This window comes from Pyrus communis, chromosome 6 (assembly GCF_963583255.1).
Source record: "Pyrus communis chromosome 6, drPyrComm1.1, whole genome shotgun sequence".
Classification (NCBI taxonomy): Eukaryota; Viridiplantae; Streptophyta; class Magnoliopsida; order Rosales; family Rosaceae; genus Pyrus; species Pyrus communis.
Window position 1 is genome coordinate 20,584,023 of NC_084808.1, and position 20,584 is coordinate 20,604,606.

General features: G+C 37.6%; 3 protein-coding genes across 3 annotated transcripts; all 3 read left to right on the forward strand.

Moving 5' to 3' along the window:
* The first annotated feature begins 2,625 nt into the window (after nucleotides 1-2,625).
* LOC137736991 (uncharacterized) lies at nucleotides 2,626-13,412 on the forward strand. The gene is made up of 24 exons (XM_068476328.1): nucleotides 2,626-2,965; nucleotides 5,427-5,507; nucleotides 5,645-5,744; nucleotides 5,850-5,934; nucleotides 6,010-6,059; nucleotides 6,758-6,837; nucleotides 6,970-7,029; nucleotides 7,248-7,347; nucleotides 7,442-7,519; nucleotides 7,660-7,727; nucleotides 7,853-7,921; nucleotides 8,000-8,077; nucleotides 8,154-8,249; nucleotides 8,612-8,682; nucleotides 8,842-8,919; nucleotides 9,028-9,121; nucleotides 9,740-9,838; nucleotides 10,772-10,989; nucleotides 11,080-11,194; nucleotides 11,715-11,846; nucleotides 11,929-12,036; nucleotides 12,105-12,214; nucleotides 12,313-12,420; nucleotides 12,511-13,412. The coding sequence occupies exons 1-24, from the start codon at nucleotides 2,921-2,923 to the stop codon at nucleotides 13,043-13,045; spliced, it is 2,658 nt and encodes an 885-aa protein (XP_068332429.1). The 5' UTR covers nucleotides 2,626-2,920; the 3' UTR covers nucleotides 13,046-13,412.
* A 1,105-nt stretch (nucleotides 13,413-14,517) lies between these two features.
* Nucleotides 14,518-16,342, forward strand: LOC137736622 (outer envelope pore protein 16-2, chloroplastic-like). Its single transcript, XM_068475860.1, has 7 exons — nucleotides 14,518-14,772; nucleotides 14,937-14,988; nucleotides 15,231-15,311; nucleotides 15,499-15,530; nucleotides 15,835-15,868; nucleotides 16,026-16,093; nucleotides 16,199-16,342. The coding sequence occupies exons 1-7, from the start codon at nucleotides 14,629-14,631 to the stop codon at nucleotides 16,340-16,342; spliced, it is 555 nt and encodes a 184-aa protein (XP_068331961.1). The 5' UTR covers nucleotides 14,518-14,628.
* A 1,420-nt stretch (nucleotides 16,343-17,762) lies between these two features.
* Nucleotides 17,763-20,092, forward strand: LOC137737556 (uncharacterized). The gene is made up of 2 exons (XM_068477077.1): nucleotides 17,763-17,889; nucleotides 18,971-20,092. The coding sequence occupies exon 2, from the start codon at nucleotides 19,072-19,074 to the stop codon at nucleotides 19,855-19,857; it is 786 nt and encodes a 261-aa protein (XP_068333178.1). The 5' UTR covers nucleotides 17,763-17,889; nucleotides 18,971-19,071; the 3' UTR covers nucleotides 19,858-20,092.
* The last annotated feature ends 492 nt before the right edge of the window (nucleotides 20,093-20,584 follow it).

The window sequence follows — 20,584 nt, forward strand, 5'->3', positions numbered from 1 at the left end:
TGCCTTCAAGATATGGGGAAAGATTCTCAACATTAGTATAGAGGCGAAACATGTACAAAACAAAGTGAAGCGTTTGAAAGACAAGTATGAAAGTGCATATAACATGCTAAATACCAGTGTGTTTGGCTGGGATGACAAGAAAAAAAAGTGTTGTTTGGATACCATTGGGTTTGCTTTCTACGGGTTGTTATTGTGGAAACATCTTCATGCAACTTACTAACTAAATAAGCCATTCTTGTTGCATCCACGCTTGTCCATGGTATTTGGGAAAGATTGAGCCACATGGCTGAATCAACATATGTAACGGAAAACATGGGGTTCGAAAATGAGGGATATGAGGCCTTCTCTTGGTGCATCTACTTTATCTAAACCTATTAGGAAGAAATGATGCAGGTTGTGATAGAGTAGTTATTGAAATAAAAAAGTTGGGTGAAAGTTTTACTTTCGGGGAAGGAAAAACGAGGTTACCTTATGAGCTTCAAGCCATGGCGTTTCTTATATGTCAGGTGCTATGAGTTGCAATGAAGTTAGTGAAAGATACTAATCTGTTACTTATTTGGTGTATCTTGGATGATTCACACAAGCCATATTTCATTAAAATGTACCATTTTGGGGGTTTGTAAAGTAGGATAAACTATATGCGATGCTATAAGTAGGATGAACTGTATTAACATGTGATGCTTTCATTACTGTTTTAGCAAGTCAATATTTTTTATAAGTCAAGAAAAATGTTCAAGTTGGGATATTTCATTTTCTCTTTTTATTTTTCCCAATTGCATCTTCCCTTGTTTGCACATTTATAAGTTCTAGAATGTCTTTTTATTAGGTTACAAGATCAATGTCACATCCTGACCCGAGTTCGATTCTGTCGTAACACGATATTATTCGCTTTGGGTCTCGACCACACCCTCACTGTTTTGTTTATGGGAACTCACACGAGAACTTCGCAGTGGGTCATCCATCCTGGAATTGCTCTCGCGCGAACTCGCTTAACTTCGGAGTTCCGATGAACTCCGAAGCCATTGAGCTCCCAAAAGGCCTTGTGCTATATGCAGGTGGGCATGTACATATAAGGCATAGAGGATCCACTCCTCTGAGTAATGTGGGATCTAACAATCAATCAATTTCAACCACAATTTGCTTTGTAATCAATATATCAAAATTCTTCGTTACCTATTGCATTTTTAAATACGTATTGATATTCATAATTGTGACATCCCACATCGCCCAGGAGAGTGATACTTATATGTATATTCTCATCCCTACCTAGCACGAGGCCTTTTGGGAGCTCACTGGCTTCGGGTTCCATGGGAATTCTGAAGTTAAGCCAGTAGCGCACAAGAGCAATCCCATGATGGGTGACCCATTGGGAAGTTCTCGTGTGAGTTCCTAGAAACAAAACCGTGAGGGTGTGCTGGGGGCCCAAAGCGGACAATATCGTGCTACGGTAGAGTCGGACCCGGAAAGTAGTCCCGTTCTGGCTGGGATATGACAATTTGGTATCAGAGCCTAACCCTGGCCGTGGTGTGTCGACGATGATGTCTGGCCCCTAAAGGGGGTGGATTGTGACGTCCCACATCACCCAGGGGAGTGATCCTTAAATATATATTTCCATCTCTACCTAGCACGAGGCCTTTTGGGAGCTCATTGGCTTCGGGTTCCGTAGGAACTCCGAAGTTAAGCGAGAAGGGGGCTAGAGCAATCCCATGATGGGTGACCCATTGGGAAGTTGCTCGTGAGTTCCCAAAAACAAAACCGTGAGGCAATGGTAAGCCCAAAACGGACAATATCATGCTACGGTGGTGGAGCGGGCCCAGGAAGTGATTCGCCCCGGACCGGGATGTGACAATTTGGTATCAGAGCTTAACCCTGGCCGTGGTGTGCCGACGAGGACGTTGGGCCCCTAAGGGGGGTGGATTGTGACATCCCACATCGCCCAGGGGAGTGACCCTTATATGTATATTCTCATCCCTACCTAGCACGAGGCTTTTTGGAAGTTCACTGGCTTCGAGTTTCGTAAGAACTCCGAAGTTAAGCGAGAAGAGGGTTAGAGCAATCTCATGATGGGTGACCCACTGGGAAGTTGCTCGTGAGTTCCAAAAAACAAAACCGTGAGGGAATGGTAAGTCCAAAGCGGACAATATCGTGCTACGGTGGTGAAGCGAGCTCAGGAAGTTATCCACCCCGGGACGGGATGTGACAATAACTGTTACTGTAACAAATATATTATAAATAAGCATATATATATATTGAAATATCAACAATAAAAAAAAGCGTCCCATTCCACCAAATTCCATAAACATTGTACCAAATAACAAACAGAACATGGTACATTGGTCATTTAAATTTTAATTTCATTCCGTTATGCGCATACCAAACACGGAACAGAATAACCCATTTTGACCTCCACATACTGAACGTAGCATAGAACCTCTGTTCCATTTGATTACATCACGTTCCATTCTGTTCCGTATACGTACCAAACCCTTACATACATACCCAACGGTCAATGGCTCCCCTGTAATTTCACTCGAAATCCAGGGGTATAACGGGGACACCACAAAATCCCAACATGCGTAATAGTTTTCCCACTTTCCTTCTCTTATCGAAGGCGAAGGTCGGGGGCCGAGACACTTGCGCACAAAAGAATAAAAAGCGGAGAGAGAGAGAGTGAGCGCGCTAGAGAGAGAAAGTGCGAGAAAAATCGGAAGGTCACGCTGCTACGTTAATGGCGGTTAGGGTTTTCTACTGATCACCGGGAACCCTAATCACCCCCTCTATCCTCCCCAATCTCTCTTTTCCCCCGCCCTCAAAACCCTAATTTAACATTTTCTTAAATCCAATTCTCCTGTTCGATTCAGTCTCTTGCCCAATTATTCAATTTTTGCTCCGAATTCGAATCGCAGACTTTGGAGCTACGATGGGCGCGCCAGATAAAGCGCCGGTCAATTCGAATTCGATGCAGGTGAGTTTGCTTTTTCTTTCCCTGCAAAATTAGGAAGCTCGATACTTTGACCTAGAATGGCAGTGAGTAATTGTTTCTTTGTTATTTGCGGGTTTTGAGGTTTCAGCTTGATTTTATTCACTCCCAATTTTATGCTTTGTTTTGCTTTCTGCGTACTTTTGTTAGCTGTTCAATTTCTTTTCTTTTTTTTTTTTTTTTTTGGGGTGGGAGTGGAAGGCTGATTATATTCGTTTGGGAATGTTAGCATTTTGAATGCTTTTCCGTTAGGGTTTCAGTGCAAAAATAAATATTGCCTGTGTTCTTCGAGCTGTCTAAGTTTTTAAAGTGTTGTACATATCAAATTAGCTGGTTGGAGCTCTAAGAGCTGTTGCACTGTGTGTGACACCGGTTAACAAGAGAGTTAGTAAACAGGCTAACTTTCTTAGCACTACTTGGTTTCTATTCTGTTAATAGTAAGGAAAGTGTTCTTCACTGCAAAGGCGAATAACTACTGTTTGGGCGGTGTGGGTAAGTAGCATAAGTATCTTTTGATCATTTGAGGGGAAGCTATGTTTTTGAAGTGTGCAAAAAGGTACTGCTTTGGGTCGAAGGATGTGGTAGATACTGCTTTTTTATAAGTTGGAGGAGGATGAGTTTAGTTTATTTATCACAGGAAGTAGTTTAGTGGGACTTTCTGAGTGTTTTATTTGAAATCTTCTGTTGTACACAGCTTGTTTGAGCTCCATGCAAAAGTTCACATTCCTAAGCTAGTTAACTTTCTGGAACTTGAAAGGTGGGCACCGAGTTTAATTTGGTGATGGTATTTCTGATACTGATGCTGTCTCTAATTGACAATGGTGAAATTTGGAAGATTGTTGTCATTTTGTTTTTGCTGAAGTATTGGTCTTCCTTAGAAAATTTCCTTGTACGGCGATAGGTAGCTGACGTAGTGTGAAATAACAACCGTTCTAAGACATTTGTTGTTTTCTATTTTTTTTAATGACATCTACAATACCTATTTCATTGGGCTAGATTCCTAGCTTTTGGACCTTTATATTTCCCGTAATTGACCCCTTGTTTTCAGTTAAATGATGTCAAATGACGTGATTAATAATGTGGTCTCCCTAACAATTTCTTTTTCTAATCTTCAACAACTGCATTGAATAAGTGACAATAATTGTGACGGTATATTGAAATTTAATTCCTTAACCCTATTTATCATGTTAAGAAAAGTGGAAAGTTGGACTATCACCATATCCTTTAACTTTATTTGTTTCTGATTTATGCTCACTTTTTTATATTTTGTATGTGTTTGCTAGTTTTTAGAGTCTCACATATGCAGTAAACTCGACTTTGGTAATTATCTCTTTATGGCATTGTAAAATTAGACCTTTGCTTATTTATGTGCTAAGAACCAACACAAATAAGGAAATGTTTTCTTGGAAAATCTTAAAAAATTTATGAAATGACATGGCAGGCGTGATGCAAATAATTTATCTAAACTTAGATGGCGAGTATGCAAAACATCAGTTATAACTTCATAAAAACACTATGTCTAATAAAATTCACAATCAAAATATAGAAAAGGATCCTCCTGAAACAGAAATGAGTTCACTGTGCTAAATGCTCCTATATGCTCATCGTCTTCATTGTTATTCTGGAAAATCATCACAACTTACAATTCAGGTTCAGCCTTTTTGGTGAAGGGAGTGGTAGCGTTATGTAGGTGTGTCTGAGATGTAGTTCATTCTTTGGCTCCTGCATTGTACTGTTTCTGTCAGTGTTAATCTGATCATAAGAGCGTCTTGATAATTGATTTGGTCTTAGGGGAGTGTTTCTTTATCTCTCTATTTCAGAGAGAGTTCATAATGCTTGCACTATATAAACTCGCTATTTCCATTCGAGAACTAGGATGTGCTGGGTTTAATATCAACGTTGAGCTATTATTTTTAGTTAATCTTTTCTAATGAAGAATAGTATCAAATGTGAGCAGAGAGATGCTGTGTTCAACTCAGTGTTATGGAGACTTAGGGTACATTGCATTGCTTGTGTAGCGTATTTGCACGATTTGCTGTGATAATGTCTGTGTAATAACATGAGGTAGCTGTAAGCAAGTTGTATGTACATTTACACTTTCAATTACAATAATTAATTTTGTGTTGATGAGTGTGTTAAATTTTTATGAGGATCTCTTATGTTTAATGTGAACATGTTACTTTATTCACATCTTTGTTCAGTATAATAGTCTGTTACCTGTGTTTGCCTTTTCGTTTCCTCTTAAATTGCGTTTACGACTGTGAAACCATGCCTTTTTTTCCTTCTAATATTGGAATCAAAGAAAGTTAATGTCCATAACTTTTTAAGATTTCAAAATAATGTATCTGCTCCATGGCCATCCTATAGTTTGAATTTGCATTAATGATGTTGGTATATAGCATGTAGTTGAAGTTGTTGGTCTAATTTTTCTTTTTTCGTATCTCAGCGTGTTAAGGTTTACCGTCTGAGTGAGGATGGAAAATGGGATGATCAGGGAACTGGTCATGTCACGGTTGACTATATGGAGGTTTGTTTATCTCATTCATTTGTTAATCTGATAGACACGGTAAATTTGTGAGAATTAGTTGTTTTGAATCACATTTCCTTGGAAATTATTTCTGAACTTACCCTGCATTTTTATTGAATGCAACTGTGGTAACACAGCGTTCAGAAGAGCTGGGTTTGTTTGTTATTGATGAAGAAGACAATGAGACATTACTTCTGCATCGAATCAGCTCGGATGACATTTACAGAAAGCAAGAAGGTATTTTAAGTTTTAAGGGACACAATTTTGCTTTACTATTATATGGTATTCTTATGCGGTTAGGTTGATACTAAATTGTGAAGTTCGGGTTTTTTTCTTGTTAAGATACAATTATCTCATGGAGGGATCCAGAATATTCTACTGAATTAGCTCTCAGTTTTCAGGAGCCTACAGGCTGCTCTTACATATGGTAACTACCTAATTTTTGCCCTTTTTTTTTCCTGATAACATAGTTGTTACTAATTATTTTATGTGATCTATTCAGGGACCACATATGCAGCGTTCAAAGGAATATACATTTTAATTCTCTTAGCAGTAAGTGTTTGCAATATGATTCAAAATGTACTCCCTCTCTGTTCCTTGCATTTTAGATATGTGACTGCTGTAACCCTCTTCTTAGTGAACGGTTATTGTGTATTCTCTCCATTTTTCAATTAAAAGTGCATGCAAATATTTTCCTTGATGAAAGATTTATCTGCCATGAAGCATTGATTTCAGAAAGTTTACTAGTGCAATAGGAATTGCGTATTTGTGGAAGTGGAACCCTATAAAGTTCATCCAATCTCTATATTATAAGACTACAAATCTGCTCCTTAAAACAAGATATTTAACGCAGGAATGCATAATGAAACTTTTAAAGGTACCTAAATCCTTGAAGAAAGAATTTGTTCATCAACTTCTGGCCATTCTGGGTTAAGTCAAAGCTCATTGGTTGAATTAATATTTCCACTTTTCTGTGTGAAGGAAGGGTGTGTTTCAATAATAATATGGATTCTCTTATCTATGATTGTAGTGTTTATATCTGTTGTATGAGAAAGAGTGAAATTGTTTCAAGTAATATGAATAAAAATAATTTTTCCTTAAATTTAAATAATGTCCATGTATACCTTCATTGTTTTCTATATTCCAATTTGTAACATTTATTATTGGTTACATTGTGCTTGTGTGTTCTTAAATTTTATTTTTATTTGAAAATCAGTGACATGAATTGTCGATCTTTTCGATATATGTAGATGAGACATTTCACAGTGCAAACAGTGAGTTGAGGGAGCTCCCTACGGTTGAGCTATCCACACTTCCCTTAATCGTTAAGGTGGTTTAGTTCTTTTGCATCTCATATGTTTGTTTATTCTTTTTTACTTTTCACTTTTCATTTAATTTTTGAGATTGTCTTTTCATCATACTGGCAAAGTGATGACAATCATGTGGATTTTTTGTCTTGCAGACTGTGACTGAGAGTGGCATTGCTGATCAGATGCGACTTACAGAATTGATATTGACTGATGTAAGCTTTGTACAACTTTTGTGGATCTCTGAAGAAATGTGCAGTGAATTATTTAGCATGGTTCTTATTTTATAAAAAAAATAAATTGTTGAAGTATGTCCAAACATGTTATCCTTAATCATAAAATTTGTTTATTATTTTAACCTTCATCAACAGCTTGTTGATTCATGTATATACTATATTACTTTTTCCTAACGAGTCTTTTAATCTTAACGCAGCAAGAGTTTTTTCGAAAGCTCATGGGCCTATTTAGAATCTGTGAAGACTTAGAAAATGTTGATGGTCTTCACATGATATTCAAAATAGTAAGAGGGATCAGTAAGTATTCCTTTTTGGTATTTCACTCTCAGAATCTGCTACATAAATGCATGTCTATCTTTTTATTGAGTGATATGTTGTTTTCTACCTGCAGTTCTGCTGAATAGTCCTCAGATCTTTGAGAAAATATTCGGTGATGATTTAATCATGGATATCATCGGTTCCCTTGAGAGTGAGTTCTGTAATTGGTTTTTGTTCGCTTATATAACCTTCTGTTCTTGGATTGCGATTTAGTTGTAGCCTGGTAATTTGATTCTTAGTTCATTATAATTCAGTACTGTGTTGATATTGATGTTGAATTTTGGTTTGCAGATGACCCTGAATTACCTAATGTCCAACATCATCGTAACTTTTTGAAAGAACATGTTGTTTTTAAGGAGGTAATAATTTTTGTGCTGTTGGGATTTGGGGCTAAGGACTAGGGATGTTGGATAGCATCTTAATTTATATTCGAGTTGGTTCTTTCTTTGCTGTGAATCTGGATTGACAATTTAATTTTGCACAGGCCATACCGATTAAAGATGCTATTGTGTTGTCAAAGATACACCAGACGTATAAAGTTGGATATTTAAAGGTTTGCCTGTTTTCTGTTTAACCTTTTTGTTTTTCCTACTACTTCAGTTGCAATTCTTACTTTCGACTACTTCTTTAGGATGTTGTTTTGGCTAGAGTTCTGGATGAGGCCACAGTTGCAAATCTCAATTCCATTATTCATGCAAACAACGCTATTGTAAGATTTTACAACTCTTCTTTGAACATGTTGGGCTTTACGTTATATTAATTCTGATGTTCCTATTTTGTTTTAGGTTGTTTCTTTGCTAAAGGATGACAGTACCTTTATTCAAGAATTGTTTGCTAGATTACGGTCGCCATCCACCTCCGCGGAATCTAAAAAGAATTTGGTAATTTGATTTCCATAGGTGGTTTTTTATTGTATTTCTGACTTCTGCGGCATGATATTGATGCAATGCAGTTCTCAAAGGGAATCTTGAATATTTAACTAGATTTTTACATCTTGTAATTTCTCTTTTGATTTTCTTTTTCCTCCAATTTATTTAGAAATATTTATTAATGTCTCTAACGTTGATAAAAAGTCTTATGGTGGTTATTTTTATTTTCTTAATGTCAGCACCTGTAACTTTACCGCATTTTAATATGACCATAGTAATGATAGTGACCTTAGAATTTGTGGCTGCATTTCTCTGGTTAGTTTTCTTGACGTCACTCAGAATTGATTGTGCTTATCATTCCCTTTGCATTGTAGGTATATTTCTTGCACGAGTTTTGTAGTTTAAGCAAAAGCCTGCAGATGGTCCAGCAGCTTCGGCTATTTAGGTAAAAAAAATCCTGAAGTTACATTTCTTTACCTGCTATTATGTTTTGTAACTCTCCGTTGGTTTTTTAAATTTTGGTTACTTATGTTATGGTTGTTAGCTAAAAATATTTCTTTTAAGATGTCTTTGTTTTAAAGTGTGAAATGCTGAATGTCTGTAGGGATCTCATGAATGAAGGAATCTTTGACATTGTAACTGATGTGTTGCAGAGTGAAGACAAAAAGCTTGTATTAACTGGGTAATCAGATGTTTAGGAATTTTTATTTTGTATTTACTTTGCTGCGTCTCTCTCAGTTTTTTTCCCTTGTGTCATAATCCTAACAATTGGTGATTATAATGGATGCAGGACAGATATCCTGAGTCTTTTCATGAATCAGGATCCAAACCTTCTGCGTTCATATGTTGTTCGTCAGGAAGGAGCTCTACTTTTTGGACTCTTGGTATGCACTTTTCCAAATTATTTTTTGTCTATGAATGGACATGGACAATAACCTTCACCTGTCTTGGTTGATCTTCAAAGAAATCTTATAGTGAATTATTCAGTTTCAATGTCGTATCGATGACACGATTATGGCGTGTGAGGCGAAATTACAATCAACTACAATATGTGTGTTTATGTTTAATAACAGAAGGAGAAACCACCTAATTAGGCAAGCAACAGGTTATACTTGTGATTGCATTGGGGATTGCCTATATTTGTATTAGATTTTTAGAACTGTTATTAGGTGAATAGACATAGCAACCGTATCTAAAAGGAATCTAGTTGTTTTCCCCACACTCATAATATGTATAATCTGATGTCTGCATTTTTAGAACTGATATTAGGTGAACAGACATAGCAACTGTATCTAAAAGGAATCTAGTTGTTTTCCCCACACTCATAATATGTATAATCTGATGTCTGCATATAAGCATCCAGAATGGAAAAGACATTGACTGTCTTTGGCTACTTCCAGTTTAGTTGACCACACTGGTCCCAGTCATTTAAAATTTATAAATCCTGATCCAAGTGTTTTAATTATCTCTATCAATATTGATATTTAATTGTCTACTTACAGGTTAAAGGAATGATTACAGATTTCGGAGAGGACATGCACTGCCAGTTTCTTGAAATTCTTCGTAGTCTACTAGATTCATACACATTGTCAGGAGCTCAGGTATCTACTCTAGACATTTGTTCGCTAAATATATTATGTCACTGTCGCTCTTCGTAGGACTCACCTATAGCCTCCTTAAATTTAATAGTTTTCTGTGGATATCATCTTTCTTCTTCTCTGTTGTCCTATAGTATGTATATTTTTTTTCATTCTTGAACTGCAACTGCTCCCTCTTAATTATTTACCAATGGCGCTACACCAGTAGGTCCACTTAGGTTAGAGGGGCATAACAAATATGCACTTGTATAATTATGTATTTCTCTTTGTACTTGTGTGCATATTTGTACATGTAATATTTACTTAAGAAGTTGGTGCACATGTTGACACCATTTGTGGGATATTAATTGCTTTTTTTTTTTTTTTTCTCTTTTAGGAGCTTTTATCATGAGCTTTTTCGTTATATTCTCTAGCTCTTAAACAATCATATTCCCATGCATATTATACGTATAATTTTAATAGTTATCAATAATATCAGAAAATAACAAGAGGCTTTATGCCTTCTAGGGTTATGGTCAATTGTAGATCTTGTTGATTTGATTACTTTATTGTTTTGTTTGCCGTTTTACTTGGGCCAGGTCATTGTTTTGTCCTTTTAATGATTTTCCGCCCTTGTTTACTGAAGTTACTTTCTGTGGCCAATTTTGTTCTAGTCCATCTCATAATTCTTTGGATTGTTCTTTCATTTAGAGTATGATGAATTTTTTTTATTATCACAAATTCAAAAGTTTCATATATGGAAGCTTTTCATGGAGTTTGCAATACGGTTTATTTCTGCGGGTGTAACAATTTGAATGTTGGTTTGTAGTTTATTATATCATGTCGGTAAAACTTGCATGTAAGAAAAAAAAAATTTCCAATGCCTCATTTTTATACTTGTACTGCATGGGTTGGTTATTGAGTTTCTTTTTTTTATCCCATTTGATTTTGCTACAGAGAGATGCAATTATCGAGATATTCTATGAGAAGCATCTGGGGCAGTTAATTGATGTTATAACAGCGTCATGTTCTTTGGAAGGCAATGGTCAATCATTTGATAAATCTTCTATCTCTGGTGGAAGAGGTGAAAGTCAGAGTGTTGCGAAGCCTGAAATATTATCAAATATATGCGAATTGCTTTGTTTTTGTGTCCTTCACCATCCATTCAGAATAAAGTAATATTTTGGCTCCTTGTACAATTTTCATAAATGGATTTCTGCTGCTGACCCTTGACATTGGAATGTTTGGGTTTTTGTCACTTGCAGGTGTAACTTTCTGCTTAGTAATGTGATGGATAAAGTTTTGTTGGTTACACAAAGAAGAGAAAAGTATTTAGTTGTTGCTGCAGTTCGATTTGTTCGCACTATTCTTTCACGTCACGTGAGTTTATGTTGATTAATAAAAGTTTTATTTATCCTTGAGCTCAGCTAAAATCCCAAAGAGATCCAAATGATCTGGAGGTGATCATTTTTGTTGTTTTGGACCAATTATCAGTAGCAGAAACTGAAAAAAATTTGCATGAAAATTTAAAGTATAGTATGTCGTGTGCTTCAACAAAAGTGAAGTTAAGATGAGCGATTTGCCATGCAAGACTAGAAGTCAATACGTCGTGACAGTATAGCTTGTTCAGATTTGAGCATGGTGTTTTCGTAGTGAGAATTTCTCATCAGTATGATCGTAGTGGGAAATCTGGATAAAAAGAATGTTATATTTCATAAAGGTTCTTGGTCTGCAACTTTTTCAGCTTCCATAGTACATATAAGAATGTTTATTATCATCTTTGTGCCCTGTTGTACGTATAGTCTCTCTCTACCTGCTCTGATATGTTAAGTATGCAATCTTTCTTTTCTTTTTGGGCTAAGTTGTTCATGTAATAATTGGGCAATGCATGATTCTGCAGGATGAGCATCTGATAAATCATATTGTTAAGAACAACCTTCTGAAGCCAATTGTCGGTGCATTTGTTGGTAATGGAAATCGATATAACCTGCTGAACTCGGCTGTTTTAGAACTTTTTGAGTTCATCCGGAAGGTGCTACTCTCTTTTAGACACGGTTTCTGGAGCTAAAGTATGTCTTGAATGTATCATCTTATTTGTGTTTTTCTTTTTCCAGGAAAACTTGAAGTCATTGGTTAAATACTTGGTTGATTCATTCTGGGATCAGTTGGTCAGATTCGAGAATTTTGCATCGGTTCACTCCCTCAAAGTAAAATATGAGCAGGTACTATGCTCCTATGTTTTCTCCACTCCTAAATTTGGAGCTTTTGTATTTGACACGTGCTTTTGCAGTGCCTAGAACATTTTGGAACCAAAGGCACGGCTAATGTGTCAGACCCTAGAAAACGAAACGATGAGCGTGCTTTGGAGAAAGAAGAAGAAGAGTATTTCAACGAGGACAGGTATGTCTTTGTGTTGAACGTTTATCATGTATTGATAGTGCTCTTTCCCGCTATTTTGTTACCAATAGCCACTGAATATGATGGAACTTGGTAATCAGTGATGAAGAAGATACAGCATCTGCATCCATGCCAAATACCCAAAAAGTACAGGCCCAACCGCAACCTGTTTTATCCAATGGAGTTGCTGCAAGTTATCCACCATCCAGGTATTATACTCTTCTAGTGTAGATTTATCAGAGTGCATTTTCAGAATATTTTTGGCTATACGGCCCATATGTTCATATTGATTTTTGTAGTCCAAGGTCTGTTGGGCTGGTGGATTATGATGACGATGAGGACGACGAAGACTACAAGCCACCGCCCAAGAAACATCCTGAACCTTCTGATGAAGATGAAGGAACAATGGAGTCCCTTAGGTTGAAGCGGAAATTGGCTTCTAAGGATAGGGAGACCGAGCTAGCAAAGAGGCAACGGTTGGGTAAAAACTCCAAGCCAAAAGAAAGTGTGTTTGCTGCTTTGTGTACAACTCTAAGCCAGGCAGTGCTACCGAATAAGAAAATTGCAAGCAGTATGCATACAACTCGCACAGCTGAGGGGGTCAACAGCTCAGGTGAAGGGAAAAATCAAGAGAATGATGAGCATGCTATTTCTAAGAGCTGTTCTGAGAACAACAGTTGCGATGATGCTGACAATAGGGAAAATGAGCCTACTACTTCTAGAGGCTGCTCGGATCACTTGCATGGCACACCGGATGATAGACAGTTGGGTGGAGAGGACTGCCCGTTGATACCACCAAAATCTTCACCGGAAATGGCTGTAAATGGGTCATAAGTTATATTTAGCCAACGGGGTTACTGCTTTGTGTTGTTTATGCAACTCGTGAATGCGTGCTTGGTGCCAGAAAGTGGTGCCAGGCCGCAGATGAGCATTCATTTGGAAGAGAGGAAGTGAATCGACAGAGAAGAGAGGATGAATTTGGTCTATGGCTTCCATCGACGATGGTAGGAGTGAATACTGTATAGTGCCACTGCGACGCGGAAAGAAAAAAGAAGTCAATAGTCACAATGTGGGGGGCCAAGCCTATCATCAACTCTTCACTTGGCCTTATTGGGGTTTTTGAAGTATTTTGGTTTTTGTAAAACATTCATCAGCATTGGTTTCTCTATATCCAATTCTCTTTTTTTTTTGCCTTTCATCTCAAGTTTTGTGTTTCTTTCGAATTGTTCCTTATATTTTTTGACACAGAACCGAGCGCAATGGCGTTCTAGGATTCATATAGCCGATCCTATTTAGTGGGAAATTTTTTTTGTTGTTGTGATAGAAATTAGAAAGGGCACCAAATTATAAAAGCCCTCTGTTGGATGGGATTGTGCCCTCTAATGCCAAAAGTATTTTTGTGGTGGGGGTTGGTTGTAATTTGTAAGAGAGAGAGTAGGGGTTTTTCAGTGTTCAGTAGGGAGTGAAATTTTCATTTTTCACTCGCTGTAAATTGCTATTGAGTTTTTAGAATTATCCAAGGTAACTTATGGAATGATTTCTACCTTTAATAACATGCAACCACAAAGAAAGTCTAGTAAATTTTGATTTGTTGGTATCCTACCTCCATTGCAAGAAAAAAATACCTACCTTTTGATCTTAAAAATGCTGGTTTTAAGAATGAGTGTTTGCCTTTTTTCCGACCTTTATTGCCCAACCTAAAAGGAGACGAATCGAATTCGTTTACCATTTCGTGGCCAAGTGAAAACGTTGAATTGTGATGTTTGGTTATCTGCTCCAGTCGAGTGACAAATTCTAAATTTCACGAACGAATACCAGAATCTAAAGTCAAGAATGTTATATGTTGGAAGGTGATAGATGGAGTTTAGGGTAGTGATGAAAATTTGAGATGCATTCGATATTCTAACTCCAGTCTGTTGTTTGTCCAGCAGGATTTGAATCCCATCTGAATTCAAATTGTGGGGATTCTAGAGATTCTCACATTTTAGCAATTTATCGTATATCGTGCGGTTAGAAATCATTTGATTTTTTTTATTTAAAATTAAACATAAATAGTATCTGATAAAAATTGACCGCACAATTTAGATGAACAACTAAGATTTGAAGATTCTTAAGATCCCCACAAAATGAATCCTGAGAGGATCCTCTTCCTGTCCAGCAGATCAGTCCAGACTCATTGCCATAGTGTTTGTTTGTGAGGCAGGTTAATAGGGGACAGATGGCAAACAGTTGGAACAAGTCGCCCCGAAGTTCGCAGGAGAAAGACACGTACGTAGCGTTGCATGAGTACGTGTCTTCCTCGTACCTTCTTGCCTCATTTTCTACTTGTTCCCCGCTTCAGTCTCATCACTCATCACAGCAGTATAACCTCGAACTTTTACGATATCGAACAAGTAATACTGAAGCAGTGTGAAGATATGTTGAACACGACCAGCAGCACTAGTTTGGAAACAAAGCCGTCGTTGCTGCAGGAGCTGCGCAGCTTCGACAAGAGCGGCATCTTCGACCTCGGCCACCCTCTCCTCAACCGCATCGCCGAGAGCTTCGTCAAGGCTGCTGGGGTATCCTCTCCTCTCCTTACCCTTCCATTCTTCACGCGCACACACACGCACACACACACTCTCTCTCTCTCTCTCTGTATGTGTCCGTGTGCCTTGTGTTAACAACTGTACGTCCAAAATATATGAGCATTTCGTTAATAAGGTTGTGTTGCTGCAATGGACAGATCGGAGCTATTCAGGCTGTGTCGCGCGAGGCTTATTTCATAGCCACTGAAGGTAATAACTAAATAATCTCTCTGTTTCCTTCTACTTTGGAATTTCTTGGTTTTTACATACGTACGTATGTATATGTATGGATCTACAAGTATTCGTTTAAATTTTAATTATCTGAATAACTTGATGGGACAAATCATGTTTGGGATTTGCGCTATCTGCATATAATTAATGTTGTCTATCTAAAGAGACAGACAATTGTTGATGCGTACGTACTACGTATACATGTTCATTATAATGTGCAGGATTCGCTTCAAGTACAAATGGTATTCCACCCGAAATCTCAGTTCCAGGCAACAAAAGGCAACGCTTCCCTGACCTCAGAGGTATATATGCAGCTAGCTACTCCGTAGTTATTTTTATAACTTTTATTGATGTAGTATGCCCGCCCGACTACAAAATTACGGATGTAGATTACGAGAGAACCCCTTGTAATATTATGTATGTGCTTGCTCAGTTGTTGGTATATTGAACAATTGGTTGTGTCTCAAGCGGCTGTTATGTGCTTTGCAGGTGAAAACAACAGAAAATCTCTTGAAGCTATGGTGAGTTGAAAACTAGCAATCGAGCATATAATTCCAATTACCAAGATTGTATTTCGCTGTTGCCCTCAAATTACCAATCAATTATATATTGAGGTGCTCTAATGTTATACCTCTTTAATGAACCACCACAAATTGATCCATAAATAATTGAATTCTCTTGCGGCTGTCTGGCCTTACCTGCATTGGAGCTTTCTGGCTTGTCTGCCATTTGATAATTTATGTACTTCTTCGGATTCTTGAATGAGCTCTAGCAAAGTCGTGATGCAGTTAGTAGTCACTGATTCATTGTCACAATGTTTTCCAGGTGAAGAATACAGGAAGGGAATCATTACAATGGGGTAAGCACATCTTCTAAATCAAATTGCAAACATGAAATGCATCAGTTTGCAAGCTATAGGTTTCGGTTTTTCCTGCTTACAACTATGTATGCGCGGTTTGGAAACAGTGTCATGTACCACTGGGATTTGAAGGAAGTTAACTTATTTTATTTCTCAGGGCTGGCTGCGGGGGTGTATTCGGGTCTTACATATGGCCTGGCAGAGGCTCGTGGAGGTCACGATTGGGTAATGCTTAATTATCTTCTGTCATGGATTGAATGCTGCAGCATTACTAAGAGCTTGCTACTTGTATGGTGCTTAAAGCCGTTATTGCTTGGTTCCTTGGTGCAGAAAAACAGTGCAGTTGCGGGAGCGATTACAGGCGTTGCCCTGGCACTCACATCGGAGGGTTCGTCCCATGAGCAGATAGTGCAAGGCGCCATCACCGGAGCTGCCATATCCACCGCTGCAAATCTTCTTTCTGGGATATTTTAGGCTGCTGGTTGGGGTCATATGCATATGTAGTCCCACAGAAAGCCTTCTTTTTGATAATGCAGAGATGTGACTTGCCCCATCTCTCTCTTGTTTTAAGGAACTTGTGGTTAGGGTTTTGCTTTCACCATCTATGATGTTGCCCATTGTTCATTCTGGATGCTTAAACTTCACTGGTTTAGTATCGAGATTTCCAGATGTTTTAGATGGTTGGTTATTGAAGGTTCATTTTGGTTGTCGGCATGTTTTTAGATGTTGCGACTCCATTGTACTAATGTCATACAATTCATTATTCGTCATTATTTGAATTTTAAGGGTTTTTCTTCTCATTACGTATAAGACATTATTCCACTTAACATTAAACCACAATGCAAACCATAGCTTAAATAATGAATTATTGAGGAGACTAAAAAATCATAGGAATCAAATTTATGACATCCTCCAACACCTGTAAAAAAATATAGTCCAATGTATGGTAAACAAATTGATAAATTTTTGTTCTTGCATTGCAATATTGGCAACCCACTCACGTAGCTTTTTTTTTAATTTTTTTTTAAATGCGACCAGCTGGTGGCCAAGCCGTGACAATTCACTTTGTTGGGAGCAAAGACATTTTAGCCTCTCTATCGTGTCATCTCAAATCGGGCCGGCCATAGGGTCATAAAGCCAAAGGATAACCTTTTTTTTTTTTACACAAAATCCATTTCCAATGGAGGTATGGGTGAAAAAACCTTGGGACCCACCGGGTCAAAATCCAGCCATATGGTTAGCGCGCTGGACATCCTTAGCCAGCTAGCCAACTTGTTCAGCTGCTTTTTAATTTTTTTTTCTTAGACGAAGTTTAAAAAAATAAATTAAAATTTCTAATTTTGTCCTATAAATACTTAAGACATTTCTACACGATTTCTCACATCATTTTCACTCTTCTATATTATCTTACTTTATTTTATTTCAATTCTTCATATTCTATTGATCTCAAACACTCTTTTCATACACACCCCTCTTTTACCTCTTCCAATAATCTTTCCTGTAATTTTTTAAATAATTTTCAGATGGCCACATCTTCAAGTGGCACTCAAAATATGTCGGAAACCTGATTTTAATATGTTAGTTTAATTCAATTAACTAATAAATTTAAAGAACAAACCTTAAATAATGAATTATTGAGGAGACTAAAAAATAGCTCCCTTCGAATAATTTCTAACAAAACAATAATCTAAATATGGGCTAAACATAATACATTTGGTTGGAGATGAACTCACTTTCACGTGATTTACAAGCGTCATGAATCGATCGCAGAACTACCGCTCATAAGTTTAATGTCTCCAAACCAAACAAGAAAAGGGTAGCCAATCACATATCGGTTTATGACGTCAAAATTAAATTTTGCGTGTTAACATAAAGAAAAAAGGACCGCTTTTCTCTATGGAGCCGCGGCCGCCTAATAGTAAATCTAAATTAAAGGCAAAGAACCACCCCTTTCCCCCAAAAACCAGATTTGCCTCTCTGCCCTAATTCAAGTTCCCTCACCGATACCCGACCCGAAGAAGGTAAGCCTCCTCTCAAATTTCTGGGGTTTTTTTTATTTTCTCTATGCTATTGTTTAAATAATTGCTCTAATCTCTGCCTCTGCAACTGATTGCGAGTAGATCGGTAGGGAAAGAATGCCTTTTTAATTGTTTTGGTTTCTTGATTGTGTGAATTTAGGTAAATTTTGGGTCTTTTGGTACAAGTATTGCTGTAATTTCGATGTTGCTTGAACTTATCGGCCTTAGTAGTTTGAGGGGGAAAAAGGGTTTAGATTGCAGTTTTTCTGACTCAAAATTGTTTGAACAGCCTTACCCAAATGTAAAAGATATTAACAAAAGCACTACTACAATCAAATGTTCACACTTTGCATCTGCACATATCTCAGCTTACATAGCTGGTTGCAGGCTGAAGATCTCCGACTCGGCAATTGAGACACCTGGGCTAACTAAGTGATGCCACTTGACATCCTAACAAAAACTAGGTTAGATTGATAGTCTTGTTGAAGAAAATGCTTAGTTGTAGGTTACATTGTGAATTAAACCGATGACGCTGAGGAACGAATAATTAAGTTGAAGAAATTGACCCAAGAAAGTTTTTCACGAACTAGGTTTTGGTTTTGTTGTTGTTTTGTTTATACAAAGGTATTGATGCTCAAATATTTAATGTTCGAATATGTTTTTTTTTTCCAGTTAAATTTGTAATCTGATGATTCTTGTAGATTTATCACCCCTTCTTTTTACAGGGAGATCTTGTGCAACTTTTGTATACTTATTGCTGATAGATTACCAGCTTGTAAGTTTTAGTTCTATTTTGGTAGATTTTATGTATGTGAGAGAAATCTTTGTTATGTTTCATTTTGATTGATTGGGGAGTTTGAAACTTCTTCCAGCCATGCAAAGTTGGTCATTTTGGTTGGTTTTAATACTTCAACCTGTACGTTTCACGTGTTTTTTAAAGCTAGTTGATTTAAATGTTTTGCTTTTGGCTTTTTTACCCTTTTGGTTCTTGATTTTTACTGAAAAACGGGAGTTTTTTACTTTATTGACCGGAACATGGCGATATTCAATGAATGTGATTGACCTAATTACCATTTAAATGCAGGGTCTGAGAGTATTTGGAGATTGTGGCAGTGATTGCCTTGGAACTTCAGGCCTTTGGCATTCAATTGCTTGTATTCTGATTTGAACATTGTGATTTAGAACATGTCGAGTAAGAAAGAAGAGAAAGCTCAAGCTGCGGCTGAAAGGATCAAGGCAGCAGCCTTGAGTGCTGCGAAAGGTCTTAGTCGAGCTCAGGCTGAAAGGGCAGCTGCTGCAGCTGCTCGGAATGTTAATGCTTATGGGCAGAAGGAAGAAGGACCCAGCAGATGGCAGGAGAAAAGGGAAGCCAAGAGACAGATGTATTTGATGAGTACTGAAAAAGCTGTGAGATTGGGTGAACGGAAAGACCTAAAATCAAATGTATCTACCGTTGGTGGTGCAGCTTCACAATGCCAGAAGTGTTACCAACCTGGGCATTGGACATATGAATGCAAGAATGAACGTGTTTACATCTCGAGACCGTCTAGGACCCAGCAACTCAAAAATCCTAAACTGAAGATGAAGGTTGAAATATCATATGATTTGGACAATCCAGAAATTAAGGAAGAGAAGGAAGAAAAGCAGTCACAGAAAATCAAGAGAAAGCATCGCTCAGCCTCTGATTCTGGAAGTGATAGCGAGGCATCAGTTTTCGAGACTGATAGTGGTGCATCATCAGTTACTGGATCTGAATATTCTTCGGAGGAGAGTAGCTCAGATTACAGCTCATCTACTGACTCAGAGGAGGAGAGGAGGCACCGAAGGAAGAAGAAGAAGCAAAAGATGGCAAGGCGTAGAAGAAGGTACAGCTCATCATCTGAATCAACTGATTCTGAGTCAGCTTCCGAATCTGATTCCGATGATAGGAGGAGCCGGAAGAAGAGCACGAGGCACAGCAGAAAGCATTAAACGAGGTGGTCGAGCATAGTGGAGAGCAGTCGTGTATTTGGTTCAACATGTGTAATGTTAAATTAGGTTGTGATTTTAAGGCTTCCTAGACGAAGGATTTCTTTCTTTTCGCTCTTGAATTGTTCTTCAAAAAAGTTGGTCATACAGTGGAAGCCAACTGATGCATATTTAGTATCTTTCTGAGAGTGAGTTGATTGTAACTGGCTATTTGCTTATGCCCAAATGAGTTGTGTTTCATATCGCTTGATAATCCTTTCTGAGAGGACCATGATTCTTGATGGCTTTTCATCGAGCGAATTCTTAGCTGTTCACGGTTGTATAGCTGTTTGTGTTTATTCCTCGCATCACATGGTGTGAGACACACAAAAAGAGATACAATTGGTTCCTAACAGATTGGATTAACAGTTCTTTCAATTCTTGATTGATAAGCTTTGAAAGGTTTAGTTCTTGATGATTGGAATGCAGATCGAGAGGGAAATGATAGTTCAGAATTTTTTGTAAAACAGGCCCTCACGTGATGTTTTAGAAAGAAAACGATAATTTGACACATCAAATTACTCTAATATTATACATGAGGATAGAAACTTGAACTTGGATTCTGTTTATGGGGCACAGTGCTCTGGTTAATTTGCCGAATTACCTAGAGGTTTTAGAATCAAATCTCCTACTCGTGTAAATATATCATCTCTATCAACAAAATAAATAAATAAATAAATAAATAAATAGA